At 43.2% G+C, this 20,510-nt stretch overlaps 1 protein-coding gene across 7 annotated transcripts in view; it reads right to left on the bottom strand.

Moving 5' to 3' along the window:
- Nucleotides 1-20,510, bottom strand: part of ZNF341 (zinc finger protein 341) — a 28,293-nt gene that overhangs the window by 5,837 nt on the left and 1,946 nt on the right. The window contains exons 2-12 of one of the 7 annotated variants that reach the window (XM_048496022.1): nucleotides 14,795-14,905; nucleotides 13,697-13,884; nucleotides 12,218-12,370; nucleotides 10,293-10,523; nucleotides 8,119-8,314; nucleotides 7,612-7,696; nucleotides 5,902-6,149; nucleotides 3,553-3,746; nucleotides 2,270-2,478; nucleotides 831-927; nucleotides 317-449 (exon numbers count right to left, since the gene is read on the bottom strand). In XM_048496022.1, the coding sequence (XP_048351979.1) occupies nucleotides 317-449; nucleotides 831-927; nucleotides 2,270-2,478; nucleotides 3,553-3,746; nucleotides 5,902-6,149; nucleotides 7,612-7,696; nucleotides 8,119-8,314; nucleotides 10,293-10,523; nucleotides 12,218-12,370; nucleotides 13,697-13,884; nucleotides 14,795-14,905 (1,845 nt within the window). Of the gene's footprint in view, nucleotides 1-316; nucleotides 450-830; nucleotides 928-2,269; nucleotides 2,479-3,552; nucleotides 3,747-5,901; nucleotides 6,150-7,611; nucleotides 7,697-8,118; nucleotides 8,315-10,292; nucleotides 10,524-12,217; nucleotides 12,371-13,494; nucleotides 13,517-13,608; nucleotides 13,629-13,696; nucleotides 13,885-14,794; nucleotides 14,906-20,510 lie in introns of those variants that run through there. The other 6 variants (XM_048496024.1, XM_048496023.1, XM_048496025.1 and 3 more) reach the window with 6 other exon arrangements.

The raw sequence follows: 20,510 nt of genomic DNA, 5'->3' as shown, positions 1-20,510 counted from the left end.
ATCACCCCTGCACTCCACTTTCAGTGGCGGCTCTGGTGGGTGGCTCAGGCGGGCGCTGCAGGGGCAGGGAGGCTGGGGAGGGCAGGAGCCCAGAGCACCCCCTTTGCAGAGGGGGTGCTCTCAGCCACGCGGCTGGGCCTGGCCTTGGACACCAGCGAGTGGCACCCTGACACGGGGGGAGCTGCTGGGCATCGACTGGGTCGCCGCACTGCAGGAGAGGCCGGGTGCAGGGACCCAGCTAGTGCCCCCCCTCCACGTGACCAAAAGGTGTGTGTCGCTATAGGCGGTACACCACTGGCTTTGAGTAAATGCCTACCTGAATGAATGTGAGCATGTAGCTTGAGGTAGTGTTCTCGACGGAAGAATTTCTTGCAGATCTGGCACTTAAACTTGCCTCCACCCCCATGCGTAGGGAGGTGCCGTCGCAAATACCTCTCACAGGGGAAGATCCATAGAAAAAAGACAAGAGGCAGTCAAGAACAGGATCATGTGGGAGGAACTTGTCCTTGGCAAAATCAATACATTTTTCTCAAGGCAGTTCTCCACAATAAATAAAAATTAGAATGTAATTTTTTAACTTATATATATGTTTTTATACATGATATTATATTGTTCACCGCCCTGAGCCCTTCCAGGATAGGGCGGTATATTAAATCAAATAATTAATAAATAAATAAATAAATAAATAAATAATAACGCTGTGGCAACACCTATCTAATTTAAATAATAAATGAATAAAACAGACTAGGAATGCAGAAGAATGGATGAGGAAAACCAGCTACACCCACCCCCACCCGCCAGTGTCAACTGAATCAGACCATCTGTCTTACCTTCTGACAGTGAGGGCAGGGGAAGTTGTGTGTGGCTGTCTGTAAGTGATGCTCCAGGGCTTCTGGGGTGGAATATTTATTTACACACTTGACACATCTGAAAAAGCAGGGAAAGGGCAGGGGGAAGTGTTATTAATTTGCACACTATTTTGTATTTTCTTAGCATTTGTGAAGAACAATTTTCAGAAAGGAAAAGCAGACATACCCATGAGACCCAGTTTATCATAGAGACAACAGTATTGGACTTGGACATGACAGTCTGGAATGCAGTTCTCTGCTTGACCATGAAGCTCAGCGAGGTGAGCTCCCACCAATCAGTAAATTTCAGTTCAACCCACTTCAAAGGTTGATTGTGAGAATAAAACTGAGAAGAGGCATGCATACCACTTTTGGTTTCTGGGAAGAAAGCTAAGATTAAAATGTAATGCATAAATAATTGCTTTCCTTCAAACGTTCAGGGTATGAGCTCTCTTTTTAAGAAGAAGAGTTGGATTTATATCCCACATTTCTCTCCTATAAGGAGACTCAAAGGAGCAGCAGTGGTGTAGGAGGTTAAGAGCTCGTGTATCTAATCTGGAGGAACCGGGTTTGATTCCCAGCTCTGCCGCCTGAGCTGTGGAGGCTTATCTGGGGAATTCAGATTAGCCTGTACACTCCCACACACGCCAGCTGGGTGACCTTGGGCTAGTCACAGCTTCTCGGAGCTCTCTCAGCCCCACCTATCTCACAGGGTGTTTGTTGTGAGGGGGGAAGAGCAAGGAGATTGTAAGCCCCTTTGAGTCTCCTGCAGGAGAGAAAGGGGGGATATAAATCCAAACTCTTCTTCTTCTTCTTACAAACTCCTTTCCCTTCCTCTCGCCACAACAGACACCTTGTGAGGTAGGTGAGGCTGAGAGAGCTCCAAAGAACTGTGACTAGATCAAGGTCACCCAGCTGGCATGTGTTGGAGTGCACAAGTTAATCTAGTTAACCAGATAAGCTTCCACAGCTCCAGTGGCAGAGTGGGAAATCAAACCCGGTTCTCCAGATTAGACTGCACCTGCTCTTAACCACTACACCACACTGGCTCTAAAGTGCATACGTTTTACAAACAAAGGAAAAATGAAGAATGGTTTTGACTAGCAGGGCAGAGGGTAAGTGGAACCCCAAATTTGTCAATGCACCAAAGACCCCCTACACATACCAGTAAAGCCTGAGTGGGTTTTATGATTATTTTATGATTATCATCAAAATGTTTACCAGTCTGTGATCAGAAACTGGCTATCTAAACTGTTCAGCCAAAAATAGTTTCTAAGGAGGATGAAAACAAACATTGCTAGTTGATTTCCTAACTGCATTGTTAACGTGTTTATGATGAACTCAACAAGCTCAGACTTGAAATCACAAGATACGGCTCTCTCCAAACACAGAATGGGAAATCACTGTTGGCCTTGACGTACTTGTAGATGGCCATGTCCTTCTTGGGACTGTGCTGAGGCAGCAGGTTGTGGGAATATTGGTGGATGCTTAATTCATACAGGGTGGGGAAGTCCTTGCTGCAAAGATGACAGCGGTAGCTCAGCTCTTCTTGGTGAGTCTTGATATGATCAAGGAAAGATTCCAACTTCTGGAATGTCTGTGCGCAACTTTTCACGACACATTTGTAAACCTGAATATGAAAGGGAACAGGAGAGAAGCGGTTATTCCTAAATGGTGTTGTGGGAAAATCATGTCAGCTCCAAACACTCGGCCTCAGAATGCCCATTCAGTTGCCACCTTCAAGATATGGAATAAAGTCTTCACTCCGGTTGCGCATTGGGCACCATCCTTAGAGGCCTGCCAGAATGGGCTAAAGACATTTTTACTCCAGAAGGCTTTTGAATGAATTAATATAAGTGGTGGCAGTGGTGGTGGTTTTCATGAGGCAATTTGGTTATGCTTTATTATGGGCAGAAAAGTTGAATTGCTTTCTTGTCCGCATTCAGTCTTTTGTAAATGCCTCAAGGAGGCAAAAAAGCATCATACAAGAAGAATAAGAGTTTGGATTTATATTCCCCTTTCTCTCCTGTAGGAGACTCAAAGGGGCTTACAATCTCCTTACCCTTCCCCCCTCACAACAAACACCCTGTGAGGTGGGTGGGGCTGAGAGAGCTCCGAGAAGCTGTGACGAGCCCAAGGTCACCCAGCTGGCATGTGTGGGAGGGCGCAGGCTAATCTGAATTCCCCAGATAAGCCTCCACAGTTCAAGTGGCACAGCAGGGAATCAAACCCGATTCCTCCAGATTAGAATGCACTTGATTTTAACCACTACGCCACTGCTGGAGACTGCCTATACATCTCTGCATGAACTAGATTCAAGTCCCATAGCACCTCAGAGAATATGGTCTTTGTGTTATAAAATTTTGAGAGCCAAAGATCCCTTTGTCAGAGCTTTGACTACTGAAAACTTATGCCCAAATATCTTGTTGGTCTCTATGTTGCTATATGTAGTACTGAATGTAGTACTGACTAGTCTTATCCTTGATCTGACTCAGCATATGCACAGTTTTGTTTCCTATACTGTTCTGCAAGACATCAAAACCCTGAAAGTAGCAAAACAGCCTAGATTCTGCAACAGCAAAAAGCTAGATTTCATGACCTGCTATAATTATACGTAGACATAAATCAGTTTATCATGCATAATTTAATTCCTGCAGGAAGGTGAAGAGTTACGCAGCAGAAGGTAAGCTGAGTCCGCCCCCACCTGCTCATGTTTGTGCTGAGTCATGTGTGATTTCAGCTGGAAGTAGGTACTGAATTTGTTGGGACAGAACTGGCACTGATATGAACTGTCAATCAAGACCACTTGTTTGGCTTCCAACTTGCTGGCTTCACTCTCTTCTGCAGGAGGCATGGCCTGAGGTTGGGGTGAATTGTTTCTAGCCACTGGGTTTAAACCTGGAAGAAAAGAAATGATAGAACCTCAGTTTGGAAAATGTCCCTGGCAGAGTGGCTTTCAGCACAAATGACCAATCAAAACCAAACTTGCATGTACAGTCCCAGCAGTCATTGAAAACCTGTTGACTCTGCCTCCAAAATGCAGAATGAGGGAAATTCTTTTCCTTACTTTGCATTCCATTTTTTAAAAACTTGGGTTATCACTGAGTAGTTAGGCTTCTGTTTAGAAGTTTCAAAGTAGATATATGCTTTGTGTGAAAGACCTGGCTCTCTCTGAGGCTAATAACCTGTACTTGGCTCCATCTCTTCAGACTGTATTGGTGGTTCACGTGATTATATGCACTTCCATATAAAAATTCTCTCCCCTGGAAAAATAGGTGTCAAAATGAAATACTATAGTTTAATCTTCTCCTCAACACCTATATTTCTTTGCAGACAGAGTTTTTACTAGGTATTAAGGTATATTCAGTCTTCAGAATTTCACAGGAATCTGTACTTTGGTCACATTATGATAAGACAAGAGTCACTGGAAAAGACAATAATGCTAGGAAAAGTTGAAGGCAGAAGAGGAAGGTCCAATATGAGATGGATGGATTCTGTAAAGGAAGCCACAGACCTCAGTTTACAAGATCTGAGGAAGGCTGTAATGATGGGACATTTTGGAGGCACTGATTCATAGGATTGCTATGAGTTGGAAGTGAATTGATGGCACACAACACACTCACAATTTGGCACAGTCCCTTTTGACTTCTAATTACTTCCTGAGGTAATGGAGTGAATTTGTCCCTCTCGCCCTGTTTTTAGATGAGAAGTATTTTGAATATACAGCCCAGGAGAAGAGTTTGGCCAGACGACACAGGCCAAACAAGACATTCACTCTTTTTAAAAGGTGGGTCTGAATTCACTGGACCCAAGGAGAGAATGGCTATTTTTTAAAAAAAACAGCCTGTTTGGACTTGGGATGCTGCCAGACGGGAAGGGAAGCCTTCTGCCTCTCCCCCACGCCCGCTATCTTCCACCCCAAAACAATGCTTTAGTGGGGGGAATTATTTCTCCATTTTGCTGCTCCAGTAACCTGAAACCCAACCACGTTTGGATTTGTGGAAGCTAGATCCAGATCTCTAAAAAAGGGAATGTCAGTTTGGCTCACATTATCATCAGGTGTTTGACACATGCAAAAGGGTCAAACAGAATTGATTGGTAATACAAGGCAAGAAGGCCAACCAGTTTGGTGTATACTTGTGGTTCCTTAAGATCAGATATGGCTACAAATGGAAATAGAAAGCCAGCTGCAGCATACTGAGCATGTTTTCAGAAGGCTTTTTTAAAGGCAGGGTGGTTTCTAATGTCAACAGCAGTGTGGCTTCAGAAGGTTCCCTTACCCTCTGGTTTCAGACACAGCAATGGCAAGTAATGTCCCATTTTTAATGGATTGTGCCTTTTTAAATCACTTTTTTCCTGAGTTTTATGGCTGGTATGCTACTAAACTATGTCAGTTACTGTTTGAAATGTCTGTAAAGTGCTGCCTTTTTATTTTTTTGCCTATTTTTCTTGATTTCCCCCCTTTTTAAAATACTGCAGTTTATTACTATATCTCTATACTGCAATTTTTCAACATAGCAAGACAAAGTTACAAGTGAGAAAGAGGCTGAACAGTTAATTACCTAAAAATGCTACCTTGATATGGCACGAAAGTGCTTTGAAAGATTGCTAAAGGTGAGCTCTGCAGAACAATGTGGCACTGTCTAAAATACATAAACTGTTCCAATTGCTTTTTGTATATAGCACTATTTAATGTCTGAAAGGAGAAGATTCAACTGTGCTTACAAAAGAATCAAGGCAGAAACACATTTGAATCAGGATAATGTTACAGTGTGAAAGCATTCTTAAGTCACTGAATACACAAGCAACCAAATCTTGTATGGCAACCAAATCTTAGGAACCAAGTTGGGTGATATTAGTGATATATACCGATTATATATTTTGTGACAGCATCCTATTCAGTGGCTGGCCATGGATATTTGCTATCCAGACACATCTGAACACTCATACACCAATAAATTACAAAGATACCAGTAGACAGAAATTAACTTTCCAAGGCTTCTAGTTCTGGGGACTGTGCAAATAAAAGAAAAACAGATGTCTGAGAAAGCACCATAATTCAGGGAGCAGGTCATCAGCCAACTGGTCATCCCACTAGTAAGAAAGGCACCTGCATTTTCCTCATCCTCCTGCTGGTTGGGGTTGAGGGCCATGACTTGCACAGTGACAGAGCTCCGTGAGATGGTACATCCAATTCCCGGTGGCCACACCTTATGCGTCTGCATGTGCTTCTTCACATTGGACTTTTGTGCAAAGGCACGACCGCACACAATGCACTGGAATGGTTTCTCCCCTGTGTGACTGAAGAAAAACAAGAGGATAACACATCAGAGGGGGGAAGGTAGAGCCATTCCGTAGGCATCACCACTGGTCATTTATTAGAGGAGAATCACCTTCTCACATACCAACCTGCCTGCCAGTAAAGGTCTTCTTCTGAGGCCTTGTCTGTGACACTATCTGAGGTGAAGTGGATAAGAATCGAGGACAGGGTTTTTCCCCCTGTTTTGGCATCAGTGTGATGAATGGGCCAGGGTAGTGGCTACTGTCAGTCCAAGACCATGGAGATTTGGGTTCAAATTATCACGAGTTTGCTGAGTGGTCTTAGGCTGGTCCTTCAGCCTAACCCACCTCCCAGGTTTGTTGTGAGGATGAAATGGGGGGGGGGGGGAACAGAACCATATACACCATCCTGAGCACCTTGGAGAAAGTTCGATATATAATTGTGATATAAAGATAGTTTAGTATGTCTGGCTACATTTGTAAAGGTTGTTCACACCAGTATGGTTCAGGAAACAGTTTTCTCCCAGGATTAATTCAGCAAAATGTCATCCTATATCCCACGTCCGTTGCAAGGGAATCCCGAAGACTGATTTTGTGGCAAGGAGTTGGTGGCTTCAGAGGAACAGAGGCTTCAAATGGCAAAATGGTTGTTCATGGAAAGACACAATCCCAGCCCCTGGTGTCAAAAGGCATCATTCAGTGCCTATGACAGTCATGGAGTACCAGTACAAAATAGTGATGGCTCTGCTATTAGCTCTACTACTATTTTGCAAGACAAAATATCCCAGGAACTGAGTGGTGTTCTTGACATCACTAGAGACTAGCAACGCAAGAAGACCTTTCTCTGCCTTAGTGCTTTTTTTAATTATATATTTTTAAACTTCAAATGACAGTTTAAGACTGATAGTTTAAGACTAATTGTGGATTAGTCTTATACTCAGTTATGGACTCTGTGTTATACACAGAATGGACTCTAGCTTTTCTGTTTTTATTATCTATTATGGTTACCTGGTTTTAATGAAGTGCTTTAATTAGAGTTAGAGATAATGTGTGCTTGCATTGTTTGTATTGTTATCATCCGCCTTGGGTCTTAACTGTGCCGGAAGAAAGGCGGAGTACATAAATATCCCAAATAAATAAACGGAGGGTTTCAGATCCTAATTTGATGAGCCCCAGCTATCTATGTTTAGTAAAGAGGCCTACATTTGGATGTTAATTCTATCCATAATCAATTTAATTAAAAGTGATTTGACATGATATGCACTGAGTAAGTAGTGTGAATGCACTGAGTAAGTAGTGTGATCAGTGCTGAAATTTTTGATTAACCCAATGAACTTGCAGAAAGAGAGAGAGATTTGATTTTCAAAGTCTTAGCAAAAGAAAACTCCAATGAAAGTGAAGTTATTACATGGATTATCCAGTCCAGACCTCCCCACATCCAATCAGAGCTTCCTCTACGTGCAGTTTGGAAGTTCAACATTACCTCCGGATATGTTGCTGCAGGTCAAAGTTCTTAGTGAAGGCCTTATCACAAAAGGTACATTTCAGTTTGGGGGATTTAGGCTTTCCTGATATATAAACAGGGGAAACAAGAACAAGCTCATGTTAGTTAGGTTATAATTGTTGAGCACAAGGGTCCATGGAACCAGCAAAATGCTGGTAATTTAACAGAGCAGAATGACCTACTAATCGTGCCCTAGCATTGCTTGAACTGCTGCAGTGTTTTTCGGTTCCACAACAACAGCACATCATGAGAAGTCCTAGACAAATCAGGATAGGTTGATGCACCCAGGTTGGTACACCAGGGTTATCCTTCTGGTAACAGGGTTGTTGGCAGTGTAAAGAAGATCCAAGGGCTCCTCTCGCATGCTCTGAGCCCTCTCTCATTACATGGTTGAAAACTTTTATGGCTGGAATCTCAAGACTGCAAAAGGCAATTTACAAAGTTTTTGGGTATGACTAGGCAAGGGCTGAGAGCAAAGAGCCTTACCTTCTAGCAGGTTGCCATCAGTTTTGGAACGACGGTTTTTGCATGTAGAAGTAGGATCAAAATTGGTCACATTTCCACCACACGTATTGTTCAAAGGAGCAGTAGCATTGGGACTTTTGGAGTGAAAACCTTGCTTGCCTGGACTGTATACTGGAGGGGAGGGGTACACAGAACTTTCAACACATTGGCTGGGCACCTAAAAGACAAAAGGTATCAATGAAAACATGCCTGATCTCAAGGCCCCAGCTACATTGGTTCCAGGTGGAATACAGAATCTAGTTCAAGGCTCTGGTATTAGTCTTCAAAGCCCTAAATGGTCGGGGGTCTTCATATCTGCAGGATTGGCTCTCGCAATATGTTCCCCAAAAATCTTTACATTTATCGAGTAATTTTCTGGACTGAAAATTATCTGGTTGTCTTCAACCAGGACCAGAGCTTTTTTTGGTTCTATCCCTGGCGTGGTGGAATGCTCTGTCAAGTGAGACCCAGGCCCTGCTGGATGTGGTACAGTTTCACAGGGCCTGCAAGATGGAGTTGTTTTGCCAGCAGTGGACAGCAATGGGGACTACCTTTCTCCTTTCCTTTCTCTTCCCTTCAGCTGTTTTAATGTTTTCAGTTGTGGGGGATTATAGTTTAAATTTTTATAGTGTTTTATTCCCCTCTGACCAATGTTTAATGGCATTGAAATATTGATGAGATTTATTTATTGATCTTATTGTTCCATTGTACTATTTCACTGTTTTTATCTAATTGATTGTTGTAAGCTGTTCTGAGCCTGTATAGGGCACCCCATAAGTTAAATAAATACATATTCTCCCCATTCCCATCTATGTAAATGAGCGATCACAGAATCATGTGTTCTGACAAAGCTTTCTCTAATGTCAAAAATATAATTACTAGCTCAAAGGCACAATTGACAACACTTACAGAAAGGGAGTCAAACCAGCCCTGAATCAGAATCTATTTTCTTGTTTTCTAACTAAATGCATGAGATAAATATACACAACTAAAAACATATTACACGTTTCATATTGAACTTCCCAGTTTTGATCTTGATGAGGTATATCAGATGCTTAATATTATAAATTAGGCCTATCAATATCCTCCACCCTGTTCTGCAATGAGCCTCAGATTCGTGCTTCCTCATGTCAACTGTAACAAAAATAGCCTCAGAGGCATGCTGAACTTGTTCTCAGCTTTGGATCTGTTTGACATGTAACCTGTAACTTCAGCCACATTAGAACTATAACCAAACTAAACCATGGTTTTGTCCATCTGCAAGGCGTTACCTCACCAGGACAGCCCAGGTCAGCTCAATCTTGTCATATCTCAGAGGCTAAGTAGGGTCAGCCCTGGTGAGTGTGTGGATGGGAGACTATCAACGAATATCACGGTTGTTACAGTGTCAGGTAATGGCAAACCACCTCTGAATGTTTCTTGCGTTGAAAACCCCACCATGGGTTGCCGTAAGTCAGCTACAACTTGAGGGCAAAAAAAATAATTTATTCATGCTTCCCAACAAACAACTTTGCCAAAAAACAAATGTGAAAATAATTCAAACATAGTGTGCTCATTAAGGGGTGAAGAACAATCAGGAGGGGGTGCTAGGGAGCCTGAAAAATCTCCCTGTTGGAAGACTGCATTAATACTCAGACCAGGCTTCCTATACTTGGTGTTGTTCTATCTCTACTTCAGCTCCACCTCCTGGTAGCTTTCTAAACAAATCCTCAGCCACCCTGTTGCGTGAAGCTTTCTCATACCTGCAGACAGCTGTATGATGTTCCCCCTTAATCGCATTTAGTTCCACTACACATGTTTCAATTCTGTAATCTCTCCACATCAATCAATCCCTGTAGCCTGTTAATCATTTGCATTGTTCTCTCAATTCCCTGCAGCTGGCTGACATCTCTCTGATCGCTACTTTGCCCACAGAAGAAACAATCATTGATTGTAAGACAACCTAATGCATCTTGTTGCGTCCCTAATTCCTTTGATAAATAGGGTTTTCAGGGTTGAGTAAATCAGAAGCAGCATTTTCTCACTGCCTTGTTGGTGCCAGGGAAGCCATTAACTCATCAGAAAGAAACAAACAAGCAGAAGAAGAAGCTGGATTTGATTGGGGAGGAGGGGGCAGGAGATCTCACTGTACTTTGCAGCCATCCCTCAATTTTTACCTCCATAGGAGGATAGGGCTGCATCCCCAGGTTCTGCATCTCTACTGTACCATTCCCAGCCATGGGGGTAGGTGTGCTGTACACTTCCACCACTCCGCTGCTACCCGTATTGGTCTGGCCTGGTACGCCAAGAGTTTGAGGAGGGGGAGGAGGAGGCTGAGGTGGTGGCGGTGGAGGTGGAGGTGGTGGCTGAGGGAGGTATCCAGTTCCAGTGTGCATACTCAGACTGCTCTAAAAAGACAAAAGAAGATATGAGCAAAGCATGGGAAAGAAAATGTCATACGGGGCTTGCATGCTCTAATTTGATGCTGATCTGTGGTAAAGCAACCTCTATGAACACTGCTGTAGCTAGTGATTAATAACAGCGAACTTAATTGCACTGTAATGGTGCATGCAAGCAGGCCTTCATGTCATAGCTGCAATCAAAGCTTCAGAATTCCATGTTTTACACCATCTTCCCTTTTTCTTACATTCCAGTGGGACAGTTGCCTTGCAGCAAAAACAGCAAAGGTTCTACCAGCATCTGGAGAACCAACAAAGGCACCCCAATCCAGAGGCCGCTGTGGCCAGGGACAGCTCTGCCACCTCACTACCTCCAGAGGGCTTTTAGATGGCATAGGGGTGGAGTAAAAAAGAAAAAAATGCTGCCTGGAAAGCCCTTTTTAGGATCAAATGGAGTCAACATAAGTCTGAGGCCAGGGCCACGGCATTCCCAGCTCAAAAGTCTGAGTGGAAGTTGACTAAAATTGGCTCCCACCCCAAGAACACCCCACCCCGAGAACACCCCAGTCTGCCCCCCCCCCCCCGCCCCATGCTGGCATCCACTCGGATACCAGCATAGCTCTGCGGCAGCGTCCATTTCCACTGCCACCGTGGAGCTGCAGGGTGACACTGTTTTGCCACTGTGGTGCTGTTTTGCCCTCTCCACTAACGGGGGTGCCTCTTATACCAGCGGAGGGGCAAATGTGTGGGCCTGGGCCTGGGCCTGGGCTGCATCCAAAAGTTGATTTCTTCCCATCCCCTGCCCAGGCCATTAAGCCTTCTAGAGCCAGAGTCCACTTGGTCAGATAGACCAGTAGTATCTGATAACGTAGGCACCTCTGACGACCCAAACTCTACACTTGACAATTTAAGTCACAGTGCATTTGTCCAGTTTTCAGGCACCTCAAGATGCCTTCACATATTTCACTCTGACTTTACAAAGGAGGACAAAATACCAAAAAATCTAGATAAATGGATGGTATAGCGTGGCTTTCCACAGACACTATTTGCCATTATTTTCTGTGCCTCTCCCAAAGGTTTCTCCCCTACCCCTGCCTTCTTTTTTTTCTTTTTGAGGCTGAAGGAGATGACACCAAAGCATCTTCACTCCTTGGCTTGGATCCAAACACTGGTTCCATGGATGATTTTCTTGTTTCCCCCATCCTGAGGCTACCCAAAATCCTGTTTCTGGGGAATCGGATTTCAGGGGCATTTTGAAAAGCAGGTTGAGGAGGGGGGAAAATCATACTCCTTGAGTGGACATCTGGATCTAACCCTTTAGCTGGCAGTAATACAAGATGCTCTCAAAGTTTTGCTGTTTTGAACATCGACTACATGGAGTTACACAATGACTAGAACATTCTGCTTTGTTATGAGCCACAGCCACTAATTTAGAGCTTAACACCTGTATACATTCCAGTCAAAGTGTGAAACCAGACTTTTTGTAGTGACTGAAGTGTTCACCATTTCATCAAACAGTTATTTGACTGAGAAAGGAGCAGATATGTTCTGACAGGCCTTTGGCTTCACAGGCTTTCTTCGCGTGTCTGTGTGTCTTTATAGAAACCTACCTGTTAAATTACCTTGCTTTCAATACAGTTTTATGTGTGTAATAGGCCACCACTTTTGCACATCTTAAAAGACAGGAAAAAAATTCTGCTTACCTGCACCGAAGGTTGTACTGTGGACATAGGCTGGTCCAGGGTTGTAAAAGCCGACATAGCAGACATCAACACCTCATCACTCACTAAGATGTTACCTTGTACAAGTGTTTGGATCAGAGGAGAGGGGGGCACAGTGATATATGTAGAGATCTGCTAGGAATACAGAAGGAAAATTTTGGATAGCATAGAAACACCACATTTGTTCTTACAAACACTATATTAAACAGGTTGCAAGAAAAGGGCGTCTGTCTGCCTTTTTGCCTGCCTGAATGTAAGGATCGACAGAATGCTACCATAAATCCTTGCCTTGGAAAAGAACGTTTACAATTCATATTGTACTTCACTGTAGTTAAAGTGCTTCACAATCCCATCTCAGTAATCTTTACAACATCCCTGTAAGGTAGATCACCTGATGGAGAGCAATAATAACAACAAAGTACAACTATACATAAATGTAAGAGACTGCCTTTCTTATTTCAGGAACCTGGCAGTTCAGGACACTGGAGGCAGGTTAAGACAGTCTATCTGCAAGAACCCCTTTGGGCTTACTTGCAAGATCTATATTCTATCTGGGCTTCGGAAGGGGAGAGGCCCTGCAATCTACTGCAAAAGACAGCAGCACAAGACAGTTTGAAATGCTGAGGATGTATCAAAAACTGTATATTTCTTTTCCTTTCATATAGGGGCTCAGGTCACATACAACACTGAGCTATGGTTTGCTGCTAACAGAACAAATCTTACACATGATACATTCCACAAATTTAGGAGGCAGTTAGTTATTTCTGAGGGCCACCATGGCTCAGAGGGCCACCACGGGAGCAGAGGGCTCTTGCCCCCATCCCACTCCCACCACAGCCATTTCCCAATGCTTAAACAGTGCTAAGGGTGAGTTTATTTTCCTGTTCTTGCTGCTCCACATGCATAGATACACCATGTAGAGCAGGAAAAATGGGGAAAGAACTCCCTCCTCCCAGTGCTGTTTCAGTGCAGCCACTTATTTTTTAAAAGCCACTGCTGTGTGGCTGCAGGGAATCCAGACCCAACTCTTAAAAAACTTGAAGGTCTAGTTTGACCCAACTGAAGGGCAAGCCACAGTTTGAAACAGGTTTACAATACTTGTTTGGCAGAAAAACACACACTGTTCTTGGCCAGTTCCAATGTAGCGGCCAACTGTGGAAGTGGCTCATTCGGGATGAAGACCAGCTCCGGTGGCTCCAACACATGCCCCAAATTACAAGTGATCTCTTGTATAAGGCTGCTCAATCTGCATTATTTACCCAGAAAGTTAGATGGGACTTTGTGGAAAGTCATCCAATGAACTGTGCGCTCTTGTGCAGCTAGATTATGCTTCTGATATTAGTAGGAAATCTGTATCATCCGTTGTGTCTTACCTGAGAATGATGAAATCCTTGTTGATTAAACAATGAGAGACGGGATAGGAGACAGGATAAGGACCATATCCTTAATGAGCATATCTACCTGTCTGTTGGTGGTCGGAGCCTGCTGCACTGATGTAATGGACGGAGTATATACACTGTTGGTGGCCAGTGAGACTGTAGCCAGGGAGGGGGCATTGCCTTGACACTGCTCCCGTTTATGGGTCATGAAAGCCGGTAGCAAGTTGAACTGCTTCTTACATTTCCCACAAAGGAACACATCCTCGTCATCTGCAGTCAGGAAAGTAAAAAATGGCTGATCTAGCCCTGGAATCCTTCTTTCACATAGCATTCAAGAATAATTAGGAATTTCAACAAGAGGATGGGGGGAAGTGGAACAGCTCCTAGGAAGGATCAGGGACTCTTAGAACCTAATGAATTGCTAAAGTCCAGTCCAGATTGTGGGTTTTCTCCTAATGGTAACATCTGATAGCTATGCCTGTTAGAAGCCCAGTTTATACAGTACATGGGAATTTGTTTTTCATCTAGACATGTAAATTGCGCTGAACAAGAAAATATGCTTATTTCAAACAATGGCACACACATACACCAAAGCTTGTCCACTACATACTTAGAGACTCACATTTCCCTTTATGCTTTGTATACAAGAAGCAAAAGACAATTGCCTTATAAAGCATGAATGAGCCTTAAAAATAACAAAACTTTACAAATCCTGCTGCAGGATTTGCAAAGCCATAAATAAAATAAATACATAGGACGTTGTGTGGTTTCCGGACTGTATGGCCATGTTTTAGTAGCATTTTCTCCTGACGTCTCGCCCGGCCAGTCTGTGGCTGGCATCTTCAGAGGATCTGATGGTAGTAAAGCAAGTGGAGTTTATATACCTGTGGAACCATGGTTCTTTCTCCCACCCTGGAAATGCCACAGGTATATATACTCCACTTGCTTTACTACCAACAGATCCCCTGAAGATGCCAGCCACAGATGCAGGCGAGACGTCAGGAGAAAATGCTACTAGAACACGGCTATACAGCCCGGAAACCACACAGCACCCCAGTGATTCCAGCTGTGAAAGCCTTCGACAATACATGAATACATAAATAAGACAAATGAACTGGCAGCCCAAACTCTGGCTCCTATTTTTCCCTTTCAGGCTTTCACATGCAAGCAAAGGACTCACCCATGGATTGGATGGTGGTGGACGTGTTGACACTTTGTGCTGATGGATCTGCAACTGCTCCTTGTCCATCTAGTAAGGACTGTACAGCCAGCACTGTCTGATTATCCATTCCTGAAAGGACAGAGAAATGGCAGTAAAAGGCTGCATTCTGAAACATCTACAGAGGGTTAGAGAGGCATCTGCTTCCCATGGAGAAGTTCAGCCCCCAGCATCTCCAATTAAAATGACCAGGAAGTAGATGAGGTGAAAGACCTCTTAGCTGTGACCGCTAGCCACTATCAGTCAGAATAGGCAACACTTGATGGACCAATATTCTGATTCAGTATAGGGCAGACTATATAACTGCAGTTCAGTACACTGACTCAAAATTGGAAATCACTGTGAAAATATAATTGCACTAAGCATATCACATGCTCCTCCAGCTAGAAAGTAGATGTAAAAACAGGGAGAAGGGAGAAAAATTGCCTGATAGTCACCATACCATCTGCCATACTTTTTCTTGCCACTGCTAAACAATTCTCCAATAGCTTTGTAGGGCAGCAAAACACCAGTTCAGATTAGGATTTGGCAGGTTGCAAAGCAATCCCATGACCACCTAACTGCATGCCCAAACTCTACCTATGTTCATGTAATCCACAGTTCAACTTACTTTCAGGTCAAAAGAAGGTACTTCTTTCTACAGATAGTGATCGAAATTTGGACTTTGCTACCACTGGATATCATGATGGGCACAGGCTGAGACAGCTTTAAAAGATGATTGAGCAGGTTAATGGAAGATAGGTCCATCAGCAGCTACTAGACGTGGGTGACTAAAGGGAACCTCCATGCTCTGAGTCCGCTTAATCTCTGAATCCCAGTACCAGGAGACATCATCAAGGGAAGGCCTCCGGGTCTATGCCCTCCAAAGGAACTGGTTGGCTGCTGTGTAAGATAGGATGCTAGCCTAGATGGACCACTGGCCTGATTCAGTAGGGCTCTTCTTATGTTCTCTCTCATGACTGTCTAAAATAATTTCTGGACCTTTATCTCACTGCTAGTCACTCATATTCCCAACTGATTTTTTTCCATTCAGTGGCAGATGTTCCATAGCAGTATTCCAGATAGATACAGAAACCTCACGACCCTGTAGTGAGCAACTAATCTGGGCAAACAATTGTTGCACTAACTCCAATATTCCCATAACATGAGAGAAGTCGGCTTTGTGATTTATGACTCACTGGACACAATTTTCCCTCCTTACTCACATAGTGCCAGTGAAGGCCAGTTCATATATTACAGTGTCCTTGAGACTGTCATAGGTACTAAGGATCAGATGTGTGCTCGAAGTTCCACGTTTCCTCTGAGTGTATCAGCCCAATTCAGATTAGAATAATGCATATAGGGAGAAGGGGCTTTTAAAAAAAACCCTCTCAATTTTCTTAAACTGAAACGACCCTGGGGAGCCTCTATTTGCCTCCCCCTCCCTTGCATGCCACCCCTCCTTCCCTCCGCTCTCTCCCTCCACTTCCCTTGCATGCCATCTCCTCCCTCCCCTCCCTGTCCCTCTGCTAGGGTGGGTGGGCCATGTCCAGATGCCAGACCCCTCCCCCTCCCTTGCATGCCACCCCTCACTCCCTCCCCTCCCTCACGGTGCCTCATAAGGGAAACCTGCATGTACTAAAAGCGACATATACATTTATTCAACGGAGCAAATAGTAGCTCCTTGGGGCCATTTCAGGTCACAAAAACAGCATGGAGAAAGACTTAACTCTCTTCTCCCTATGGCCTGATCTGAATCATTCCTGTACACACCTGGGAATCACAGAACTCCTAGAATTCATCAAAGTCCTCATGGACTTGGTAATGTTTGAATTGTCCCTTAAGTCTTCACACTGATTGTGAGAACAATCCAGAGAAAGTTATATATACGCATCTCAATTATTACAGACTTAAAGCAACCTTATAAACCAATATTAGTCATGCTTAGAGGTAGATCTCACTGGATTCCATGTGATTTATTTCCTAATTAATATGCTTTGGCCTTTAGGCACTTCTGATGGCACCCACAGAATGTTTTTGTATGAGTGTTGTGAAACAGAAAAATGTGTTGTCAAGTCACAACCTTCTCATGGGGCGATTTCACACTTGAGAATTGACATAGGGTCAACTCATCAGCCGAGGTTATCCTGCCAGAGCTGAGTTCAGAGGGCAGGATCACCTCGGCGCGTCATTCACTCATCATGCCTGATTGGCTGCTGCGTTTGGGCGGGAATGTGAACGTGCGTCCCGTTTTTTCCAATTTTTTTTACATTACAGCTATGTAGCGTTGACGTCGCAATGCAATGTGCATAAGAAGGTGCAATTTGCGTAGATTCTTAGCTTGTAGCTTTCATTTCCATTTCGCGCGGGAAACGCATCTTTTGATCCTCTTGTCAGAACTGTCTGTTATGGATCCTGAGGTGGAGTAATTCAAGGGCCATGCAATCTTCAACTAAAAGTGCTCAGGGTGTCAGCAGTCAGATCAAATGGCAACTTCCTCCAAAATGACAAACGCTTATAAACATGCCACCCAAAAGGAGTGGAGGGATGTGAGGTGCAATTGATTGGGCTTAAATGTGGTGCTGTGAAGGAAAAAAATGTTGCCAAGCTTAGTTGCTATGAGCGCGTAAGCAATCTGCCCTTCAAGCAATGCACATACGGTCCTCAGTGTTATATGGAAGTTGGGAGCCGCTGCTTTTTTGCCGGCGCTGAAGCCTTCCGGCTCTGCACATGCCCAAAACATTCTTCTGTGATTGGCTGAACGGCACCTTAATCAATCTCTACAAAGATTCCCCACTCCCGTCAGCTACGCTTGAATTCAACCTAGCTTCGCCGGTTTACCCCACCTCGGAGGTGGAGTCGAAAATTTAATGGCAGAATGGAGCACAGCAGGATTCACCGGATGTGGGGAGCACTTGGGTTGACCATAGATTCGAACTTGAGTTCACACAGTGAGTGCGAAATCGCCCATGGTGGCCTCTACCATGGAGAATTCAAGGAAAAAGAACACTGACTCCCTTTACATATCAACCTCAGTTTTCCTTGGTGGTCTCCCATTCAAGTACTGATCTTAGCCAGCCCTGCTTTAGCTAATCTAGGCTAATCACATTGCTGTATGTTGTGAACAGTGATACAAACCCCTTTTTGTAGTGGTAGTGTTTGCCACTCTCTTGTTCCTTGACTTGCCTAGATTATATTTACAACATGTCTGCTAGAATAGGTCAAAGGTGCTTCTAAGGAATATTGTTCATACCTCATTATTCAAGGCTGTTTTTTCAAGAGGATCAAAGGAGGCATGAAGGAAGCCTTTTTAGATCAAAAGTCTGTGACCACTTATAGGAAGGTTTCAAACACACCTTTTGGGGGTAAGGTTATAAAGAAAGATGGCAGAGCAAGAGCAAAGCTTCCTAAATGACTCATCTGCCCTTGACCCTTTCCAGTCTGGTTAAGAACTTTGTGGACAATTTCTATTTACAAATGAAAACTTCACTCTTTGCACCGTTGTCTTCAGGACTGTCAACGCAGCAGCCATTGACAAGGCAGACTACCTGGTTCCACTGAAACTCTTCAAAATTGGAGTAGGGGTGTTGGGAAGAGCACTGGAAAGGTTTATGTCTTTACTACCTTGTTGTAGTCCGAAGACTGGGGCAGAGGATTCAAAATCAGAATTCTGTGATCATGTTGCTTTTCCTCTTATTCTTTTGCCCATCTTTATTTTAAAGGCTCTGTGATGAGAGTTCTGGTACAAGGATTGTGAATGTTCTGTCATCAAAGAAGCTTACATGGAAGTTTGGTCTACCAGGTTTCAGTAATGGCATCTGAAATACCTGCCTACCCTTGCCAACCTTGCGACATGCTAGAAAGTGTTGGGTCTGTTCCTGGACAAATTATGTATGCCTGCAGCAACAGAAAGATTTAGCATCCACTGATGACTGCACGGGTATCCTCAAACCTTCAGAAGATGTTGGAGGGAGGGGTTGTTGTCCCCAAGGTCAGAAATTGTACAAAACCTCCACTTAAATAACTATTTATTTCCCTTTCTTGATGTTGCACTATGCCCATCAAAAAGCAATTCAGAACATACCTCTAAAACTGCAGGAGTGGTAAATACTTTAGAGAAGTGGAATGGCAGTGTAAGCTTGTAATGCTGGCAAAAATAAATGTTTGCAAACTTAACAGTGTCCTTGGATAGTATACTGACAATTATCTTGAGGTCAAAGATTCTGCTTTATTTGAACATCCTCTCATTCAAAATATTTATTCTTATAGTAATTCACCACAGTAAATATTTAATAGTATTTTTCTTTACCAAGGCCCCTTCCGCACACGCAAAATAATGTGTTTTCAAACCACTTTCACAACTGTTTGCAAGTGGATTTTGCTATTCCGCACAGCTTCAAAGAGCACTGAAAGCAGTTTGAAAGTGCATTATTCTGCATGTGCGGAATGAGCCCAAGTTAATGAAAAAGCATTTCTTTTTTTTAAATGAGACCAATGCAACAAGACCTCAGAAACTGCTGCACAAAGGAGGACAAGAAACATATTTGATCCATTTCTGTGGGTGAAAGCAGGAGGAATACTTTCAATCATGCAGAAAACTTAAGCGGAATATAGAGGATTTTACTCCTCAGTAGTACTGAGTATGAACTTGCTGATTAATGCAATGACAATTTGTGATTACCTGAACAAACAAGAAAACAACATCTTCATAATACACTTGTCACATACAGAACACTTTATCAAGCAGACAGATACCTAGTTCCTAGTTTCAGACTGCACAGCATTATTAACTTATGCTAAAGTTTTAACTGCTTCAGGAAAATAAGGGGACAATTCATACAAATATGGGTTAGATCAACTCATGTCTCAAAATTACACACCACGTCCTCTTTATTCCATATCCTGAGCAGAAACATAATGTGAGCAAGATACTAAGAAATGGTTCAATTAAACAAAGCAGACAGTTCTCTTAAATTAAGCTTCCAGATCTAATTTAAGGTGACAACAGTGCTGGCTTTGACCTCTAAAGCACTTTATGGGCTGAGTCCCTAACATATCCAAAGGACTGCTTCTCCCCATATGAGCCTGGATGGACCTTAATATCCTCACAAAGTTTTTTCTCCATAAAGGAGGTGAGACCTCTGATCATCAGAACAAGAATGGAAGCCCTGTTCATAATGCTTTGTTTAAATATGTCTGGTTTCCAATTAACTTTGATTTGCTTGTTTTATTACATATCACTTTGAGTAATAAGGAAATGTGGCAAGCAAATATAGTAAATAAATATTGCTTAGGGGAGAATACATCACTAGCCATTCTGAATTGAGGGAAAATATTTTCTTGATCCCAGATTTAGTGATCAATTAAATACTAATCACAAAGCAAAACCAGAAGTTCTTGATAGCCCTCTGGAATATCTCTATGACCCAATATCCTATTATTTGTAATGCTCAAAAAAAATTGTAGAAAAGGGAAATGTCTCAAGGGACATCAGCAATTCTTGATCCAGTCTTCCTGTTGTCCCTGATGAAGAGCTTTGTAAAATTAGAATATCCTAAATCAACCACTCCTATACCAACAGGTGTTCTAAATGAGATTCCAATCTATTTACCTTTTACCTCATTTTCCTGACCCAACGCGTATTAATTAATGTTCTGTATTAGGGATCATAACAGGGAGAACGTTAGAAATGTGACCA

The sequence above is a fragment of the Sphaerodactylus townsendi genome, linkage group LG05 (genome assembly GCF_021028975.2).
Source record: "Sphaerodactylus townsendi isolate TG3544 linkage group LG05, MPM_Stown_v2.3, whole genome shotgun sequence".
NCBI lineage: Eukaryota > Metazoa > Chordata > Lepidosauria > Squamata > Sphaerodactylidae > Sphaerodactylus > Sphaerodactylus townsendi.
Note: the sequence above shows the minus strand (reverse complement) of the source record. Positions and strands in the feature narration are given on the sequence as shown.